An 8,406-nucleotide genomic window follows, 5' to 3' on the forward strand; every position below is an offset into this window, starting at 1 on the left:
ATCCCTAAATATTATGACAGACAACAATGAGATTCCATGAATTTAATGGAATTTGGGCATGGTGGGGGCTACTTAAAGATGTTAGCAGAGTGCCTAGCATGAAGTCACACTGAAGTCCTAGATGGATACGGTTTTTGGCCAGTTCCCGGCCATTCTCTTTTCATTCATATGTCAGTTCTTACTGTTTGAGAAAATCCGCTGGACAATCCGATCCAATCGTGCACAAATTAAACGAAAAGTAAAATAAACCAAGCCACAAGATGAACACCAAGATTTCCGTAGTTCGGCCAAGCCTACTCTACCGGTGAGAAACACAATCTTCCACCATGAGAAAAAACAATATACAATGATTACAATGGATTAATCTCAAACCCACAAACACGCAACCCTTTCCTTGCTTCTCAAACCCAAGATCGTACGCCGAGAGAAATCCGAGAGAAACCCAAGAGAATAACCCAAATAGAAAACCCTCTATTCTTCTTCTCCCTTTATCTCTCTCATCCCTTCTTTTTTTTTTTCTCTCCACACTCTTCACAAGAGGCAGCCGGCACACCCCTTTTTTTTTCCTTACCGCACGAGAGAAAAACCTCTCTTTTACATATTTAGGTTTTCCCCGAACCTAAGAAAAAGACACCGTTTCTAACTTTGCCTCCCATAGTGCCGTGGGAAACAAAGTTGGAAATAAGGCAACTTTGCAACACTTACTGTGTATATTGGGGTGTACATTGGCATTAGAATATGGAAAGGATTGGGAAAATTTTGGGAAAAAGTAATTATTTTTAAAATTAAAACATAAATGGTTTAGTTATATACATATTTTTGTGCCAATACAACTAGAGTTCATGGTACATTGCTTAACCATCAACCTCCCAACAGGGCCTAAGTTTTTTCTTTTCTGCAAAATTAAACGTGAATTATTTGTAAAATTAGTGATTAGTTCAGTAAATTCAGTTTTTTTTCCTAGAAATCTGCTAATAATTCAATTATTCACGAACATTTCATAAAAACTCTACTTAAAAAAATGCAAAAGAAACAAGAATTTTTAGAACCTTGTATATACATTCACAATTGCAGTGGGCGACAATCCAACTAGAGAACATCTTTAGAACATGGGATGGGAGAGAGGAAGCCAATTAACAAACTTCACTTGTTCCGTCTTTCAACGGTTTTTGTCCCCAAATAGGAGATGGTCTTTAGAAGATTCGTACCTCTAGGGAAGTCAGCATTCGAAATTATGTATATCCATCTAGTCGGAGATGAACAGGTGACTGAATCCACAGAGCCTATAACATCTTCCTCTTACTTTCTTGTTCCTTTTGTTGGTTGCTTCCTTCAAGAAGCATCTTTCTCCATTTTTTCGAAGACGCCTGCTTATGAGAGAGGCAAAAAAAAGAGTAGAAAATAAGCTACTTTATTAAGGAATTGATCATAGAAGATTCATGAGATTACAAAAACAAAATCAGAACCCCGAGTACAAGATTTCTGCAAATGCGAGTACCCACCCATAATTGACAGCATGAAATAAAAAAAAGTAAGCTACTAAGGCCCAGTTTGTTTAAGATTGTGCCAACCGATTGTGCACCCCAAACCTATTATTGGAGTCCAATAATAGGTTTGGGTTGCACAATCGGTTGGCACAATCTCAAACAAACAGGGCCTAAGATTTGTAAGTAAGTCATGCCTAGTAAAAACTTACACAACTGCACGCCTGAATCAGCTAATTAAGATCTCAATAACTTGGAAACATGATCTTAAACCTCACATTGCATCTTGAGAAAGAAAAAAAATTCAACAGTGCAGTAGCGCAGATCATCACTTCCCAGACATTTTGGATCTTCCTGATCCAAGGAGCTGCAATCAATTCACTGTCCAATCTCCAGTCATAACGGATCCCTGTTTCTTGGGGTCCACAGGCTCTTGGATGGTGAAATTTAAATTTTATGGAGCAATGTGGAGTGATATGAATCAAGCTGGAGGTAGATGATCTGGAATTGAATGGGGAATTTGTGGCTGCAACAGATATCCACTGAGCCAGTGGAAGTTGCTTCAATGCTGAATACCTCACTCTTTGGAAGGGCCTAGCCAACCCAGTGCAGGGGACAGTAAAGGGAAAATGACGGGGGAATCGAGATCAAGACCAAGGGAGAAACCAACAATTAGCATGTGCCACGTGGTTAGGAAGAATCAGCTTCCTGATTTTCGATTTTGTTTTTATATTTAAATCCAAGCTCAAACATAAAAATGAAAACAGCGTGAATTGCTGGACTGTTTTCCATAGCCAGATGGCGAGCAGGGATTGTAGGGTCCGAATCTCGGTCATAGCCTTGGTTTCCCTAGAAGGACTCTTCTTTAAGTTCTTCCCTCAGAGATTCTTCCCCTGAATTCTATGGAGGCATTGGGTCATCATCTTCTCAGTCTATCCAGCATGTTCCTAAATACCAATCAGATCAAAGAATGGATCAAACTGAATTGCAAAATTGACTCATTGATTGTAAGTTTGTAACATCTATTACAAATATCATAAAATTAATAAAAAAAACTAAGAAGAGGAAACGTAAGATGTGAATGAAACATCCATATTGTAGCACTCCATGTTAAATCTGAACAATTCATATCATTCCCTGCCATTCCTATTTAGTATATGAAAGATATAGAGCATGCACATCAAATAGAAATAGGAAATAAATAAATTCTAGTATCATGTGATTCCACTTCATGACCCTTCATGTATAGTACAAACTAATCTTCTTCCCATTGGAGCGTGGGGTGGGGTAAACTTTAGTACTTTACTATATCAGTAAACCCAACTTCAATAACAATCACAGAATCCTACCTAGTTTTGAGCGACTGCAAGTCTGCAATGATTTATTTTGATTTTATGTGAAATAAAATTCAAGTTGAATCATGAATTGCTTCATCATATTCCAAGCACATTAAAAAGAGTAAAGAAAAAATAGGAAGGCTTCCACAGTGCCAACTTCATGGTATTCCAAGCACATTAAAAAGAGTCAAGAAAAAAAAGGAAGGCTTTCACGGTGCCAACTTCATGGTATTCCAAGCACATTAAAAAGAGTTGAGAAAAATAGGAAAGCTTTCATAGTGTCGATAAAAACAATTAATTTTTTTTTAATGGCATAAAAGCAATGACATAATACACATGTTTGCAGCATAGAGGTCGTGACAAACCTATCTTATACAAAATTCGAATACATTATAGGGTCGGCTTGAACTTGCATCCTTTGTATTTTATTTTATTGAGACATTCTATTGGCTTATAGCGCCAAATGTATGATGCCAAGTATGCTAATCTTAATAGCTTCTTTAGAATTGCAAGAAGTTGGGATTCAATGTTAAGAGAAACCAAACAGCTCCATGTTTGGCAACAATGATTTTTTTTTTTTTCATGATAAATTAGTTTCTCAAGTGGTGAGAGAGGGTCAGGAAGGGTGGGAGGAGAGACTTGATAGGTCATGAATGAGCAGAGGGTGAGAAGTGGCTAAAAAACAAGGATAAATTAAATCATATTTTGGGTGGACTTTTGTTTCCTTGTTTTTCAGGCTTGTCCTACCCTCTCCTCACCATGCCCTACATAAGTGTTGCTAGCTCCTAAGATATAGTATCCATTTATACTGAAACCTGGGGTTTGCCCAATGTAACTGTCATAGTGCTACTGCAACAGGTGCCCATTTCTGCAACTTGTCAGGCAAGTTTAACTGATCAAGAAGTGACCCATGATATTAAGAGTGGGCACACGCACATTTTAGATTGAGAAACTGATGTTAAGAGTCATGATTGCAGTCGGCAAATAAGAAAGGGTTAAATACCTAAAATTACAAGCAACTCAAAGAAATATGCCCCACAGAATCTTGCAGAATATAAAACTATAAAGAGATATACATTAGATGCATGAAAATAAATAAATTGCATGTGTTCTTTCAACGAATGACCAAATAAAATGGTATCTCAAATAGCATACCTGTTCCTTTGGCGTATCACTAGATTTATTAACACTATATACGCAAGGAGAGAAGAACATACCTACCCTGTAACTTCTTAACAATGGGAGACTGGAACTGAATGTAGCTTCATTGCCCCATTTTCCCTCATTTCATAGAAGAGAATCTCAGCCTCTTCTAACTTACCCTCGATTCTGAGGCCATTTAACAGTTCATTGCAAGTATAAACACCGGGAAAGAAACCCTTCTTAACCATTTCCCTGTAAAATTCATATGCTCCATCATAATCATTCAACTTGCAGTGACCGTCAATCAGCACACTATAAGTAACAGTGCTAGGAACCAATCCCTTCACCTTCATATCAACAAAGAGATCGTCTGCTTCTCTCAACTTCCCTTCTCTACAGTGACCCATAACCAAACTTGTATAGGTCATCTCATCAGTTGCCGTTCCCCGCTCTATCATCTCTCGGTGTAGATAAAATGCCTTTCGGACATCTCCAAAATTGGCATGACATCGGATCAATGCATTATAGATAACCCGATCTGGAAGAAGATTCTTCTCTAGCATTTCTTTGTACAGCTCATCTACTACTTGAACCCCTCTTTCCTCGACAACCCTGCTCATTAGTGCGTGATATGTAAATAATGTAGGTTTGATACCCAACTTTCCCATCTCTTGGTATAGCTGAAAAGCTTTCTGGGTATTGCCGAGATTGGAAAACCCTGTGATCAGAGAGTTGTATGTGATCACATCAGGACTCAAACCTTCACTCGTTGCCCTGCGAGCCAATTCTTCGGCTTCTGACAACCTCCCTTCTTTGGACAGACCATTTATCATAGTATTGTATGTTATCATATTTGGAGAAATCATTTTCCCCACCATCTCCTCGAACAACCTGACAGCATCTCGCAACTTACCCAATTTATAGTGACCATCAATAAGAATGTTGTAGATCTGTATGTTGGGCCGAATTCCTCTCACCACCATATCACTGAGAAGAATTTCAGCCTCTGCAAGCTTACCATTCTTGCATAAACCATTTATAAGAGAACCATAACTCACGACATTGGGATCAATCCCCTTCTCTTTCATTTCCTCAAAAATCTGAAAACACCGTTCGAACCCACAAATACGTCCATGCCCATCAATCAGGGTGTTATATGTCTCAACATTTGGTGGTATTCCCTTCTTCTCCATGTCCCTCACCAACTCCTCTGCCTTATCCATCTCCTTCACCTTACAAAACCCGTTTATCAACGAATTGTAAGTGATACAACATGGTTTCACCCCACTGATTTCCATCTGTTTAACGACCTCGAGAGCGCTATTCATATCACCTATCCGACAATACCCATCGATAATCGTGTTATAGATTAAAACCGTAGGAACCAGACCCTTCTCCACCATCTTCTTAAGAACCTCTTCCGCCGCCGACACCTTCCCTTCCTTACAAAGCCCATTCAAGAGAATACTACATGTGTAATCCCCAACCCAAATATCCTTCCTAACACTCTCTTCAAAAATAGCAAGTGAAGCCGCCGCATCCCCACACTTCGAATGTGCGTCAAACAGAGAGCTGTAAGTAAACCCATCAGGAACAAACCCATCAGCCTCCATCTCTTCCAACACGCCCTTCGCCTCATCCATCCGTCGGGCCCTGCAGAGCCCCGTGATCAGCGAATTGTACGTGACGAGATTGGGAGCCACGCCTGCAATTGAAGTATAAATGATTGAACAACACCAACTCTAACAGCTTAAACTTTTTGAGTAATTGGTTGTTTCATATGATATCAGAGCCATTGCCTCGCGGTAGGTCCTGGGTTCAAAACCCAACAACTATTTGATATTAAAATCAAGTGCAAGGTCTACCCGCCAAACAAAAAAAAAAAGAGAAAAAGAAAAAAAAGAGGGGCCACACGTGAGGGGGGAGTATTGAAGTATAAATGATTAAATAACACTAAGAGCCTGTTTGTTTTGGATTTTGACAACAGATAGTGAGTCCAAAACTGATTATCTGACTCAAATCATAAATAACCTTTGTTTCATACTACTATCTCGATACATAATCTCATGTTATGTCATAAAAAAAAACAATAATAGATTGCTCATACCGAACTCGAAGTGCCATGCTATTACTAATTTTGACTCCAATAATACATTTTTGACTCGCAACTGGTTCACAAAATCCAAAACAAACAAGGCCTAACTCTAACAGCTTAAACTTTTGGAGTACTTGGTAGTTTCATACCTGCCAACCGCATTTGGTCTAGAACCCTAAAACCTTTGTCCACCTCCCCCACCTTGCAATACCCATCAATCATTGTATTGTAAGTAACCCGATTCGGCGCAATTCTTCTCTCAAGCATTTCATCGAACATCTTCCTCGCATCAACCACCCGCTTCTCCTTACAAAGCCCTCCAATAACGACATTATACGTGAACGAATCAGGCCTCCTCCCACGACTCTCCATCAATTCCTTGAACCCAATTGCCTTGTTCAAATCCCCCAATTTAACCGCGGACTGGACGGCCTTGTTGTAGGCGAAAGTATCGAGTCTTAAGTTTGTTTGAACCTCAGAAAAGAGGTGTAGGGTTTCTCGGTATTTGGAAGATGAAATTAAGGACTCAAGAAGGAGATTGAAGGTGTGGAGAGAAGGGAATATGTTGTCTTCCTTCATGAGGGATAAGATTTCAATGGCGTGGATTGGGGATTTGAGATCGGTGTATGCGAGGAGGAGGAGATCGACGGCTGATATTTTGGTGGATGGAGAGGAGAGTGAGAGAGAACGGTAGAGAGTAGAGGGAGAAGGGAAGAGTGTTTTGGAGAGAGCGAGAGATTTAATTAGGGTTTTGGCGGAATCTGAGCGACCTTTTTGGAGGAGGATTCGGAGCTTTCTCATCTGCTCTTGTCTCTGTTCTTTGATGAGATCGTTTTCTTTTTGTTCTGTGTCTTTTCGTCCTTGTTGGAGGTTGTGGAGATTTTCGGGCGAGAGGTCGGAGCTGAAGGATCTGCAAGGAGGGGATGGGAAGGGAATTTTAGGTTTTTTTAGGGTATTTCTGAGTTTGGTGGCCATGACTGGTTTGAATTTTTGACTGTTGGAGTGTAAACTGGGGATTTAAGCAGCAAAAACCCTGATAAATTCGAATCGTTGCGTTTCACGTATCGTGACTTTCTGATTTTTGGCACACTGATGGATAAATTCGCTCGCACTGTAGGATGAGACACACCACCGTAGCATGAATTGACGTCAAAAAGCGTTAAAGTCTGACGCTTTTTGACGTCAGTTCACCTTCCAAGTGTGCGAATCATCCTGCAGGGGGTGCGAATTTATCATCTCCCCCAAAACAAACAGGGTCTTGTAAATGTTGTACCCTGTTTGTTAGGAACGAAAATGATACATGGGATTTCAAGTAGGGATGCAATTTGAATTGTGGATCTTCTGGTATAGGATGAATTGGAATTTACCCGAACTATTCCATTTTACGGTAAAAGCTCAACCCTAATTCCCAAAAATAGATACGAGATGCAATGCTAATTTCAAGGGTTAAAAATAGGGAAGTGATACTGCTAAAGAAATTGACTGTGAAATCAGCATCCCTCTTCCAGCCTTGAAGATATTCCTCTATCCGGGTGGAAAGAATGTTCAGGCATGACTGAGGATCAAAGATCATGGCAACCGGTTCAAAAAAGAAAGACTAAGAACCCCCTTCTCTTCCTAGCTTCCACTTCTTGCAGGCTCCCTTTCATGCCCAAGAATTCATAAGCAGGATCATTCTCTTTGTTTGATTTGAGCTGGGATATCGTTTTTTCGGTTTTGAGCTTTGTGTTTGGCCTCTACAGTTGGGGTTGTTTATTTTGTTTTAAGGCTTGCCTTGGTGCCTCCTCTTCTTGAGGCTGTTTATCTTCTTTTTTTCTTTTTGAGCTTCATGTAATTCTCCATTTTTATCAATGCATCTGGTCAGGGTCCTGCCTAACCCCAGCTTACCCATAAAATAATAATAATAATAATAATAATAAATAAATAAATAGGGAAGTGATATATCTGCCCCTTTTGATCATCAGGAACACCCCCTATCAGTGTTTGTGGCAATCAGGAGGCATTGAATTCTTATGACATAAGTACAACAACCCCTCTTTAGTGATTGATACACTGATAGGGGTGTTCCGGGTGATCAAAACTCAAAAGGGGCGGATATATCATTTCCCTAAAAATATGTAAAGAAAAGGAAAGAATTACATGAGCACACGTATAGTAGTTTTTATACAAAGAGCATTTTTCAAAAGTGTAGTGGTGCCCACATTGTTCAAAGATCCAAGTCATTCATTTGGGCTGCCCCAACCTCAATAGGTTGGCCCTAATGTGCTACAGTTTGGATCATTCTTTGGAGAAGTTTTTTTTTTTTTTTTTTTTTTTTGACCGGCATACTAAATGAGTGGTTTAGATC

The 8,406-nt window shown here is 39.7% G+C and overlaps 1 protein-coding gene across 3 annotated transcripts; it reads right to left on the minus strand.

The window, feature by feature from the left end:
• Positions 1–996: 996 nt before the first annotated feature.
• Positions 997–7,137, minus strand: LOC143877615 (pentatricopeptide (PPR) repeat-containing protein). Of its 3 annotated transcripts, none has more exons than XM_077379764.1 (4): positions 6,209–7,137; positions 4,043–5,669; positions 1,697–2,431; positions 997–1,367 (listed from the first exon to the last, which is right to left on the minus strand). In XM_077379764.1, exons 1-2 carry the CDS (start codon positions 7,032–7,034, stop codon positions 4,054–4,056), a joined length of 2,442 nt encoding a protein of 813 aa, XP_077235879.1. In that variant the 5' UTR covers positions 7,035–7,137; the 3' UTR covers positions 997–1,367; positions 1,697–2,431; positions 4,043–4,053. The 3 variants fall into 3 exon arrangements, with proteins under 3 accessions (XP_077235879.1, XP_077235878.1, XP_077235880.1); XM_077379763.1 differs by having other exon boundaries at positions 4,039–5,669; XM_077379765.1 differs by having other exon boundaries at positions 997–1,370; positions 4,039–5,669.
• Positions 7,138–8,406: the final 1,269 nt, after the last annotated feature.

This window comes from Tasmannia lanceolata, unplaced genomic scaffold, assembly GCF_043159265.1.
Source record: "Tasmannia lanceolata isolate RefF3 unplaced genomic scaffold, GAP_Taslan_0.1 ptg000005l, whole genome shotgun sequence".
NCBI lineage: Eukaryota > Viridiplantae > Streptophyta > Magnoliopsida > Canellales > Winteraceae > Tasmannia > Tasmannia lanceolata.

Coding starts and splice junctions, on each gene's coding strand:
- LOC143877615 (XM_077379764.1), bottom strand. CDS start 7,034: ATGGCCACCAAACTCAGAAATACCCTAAAAAAACCTAAAATTCCCTTC. Junction 5,670..6,208: donor AGACCAAATGCGGTTGGCAG/GTATGAAACTAC, acceptor CTTCAATTGCAG/GCGTGGCTCCCAATCTCGTC.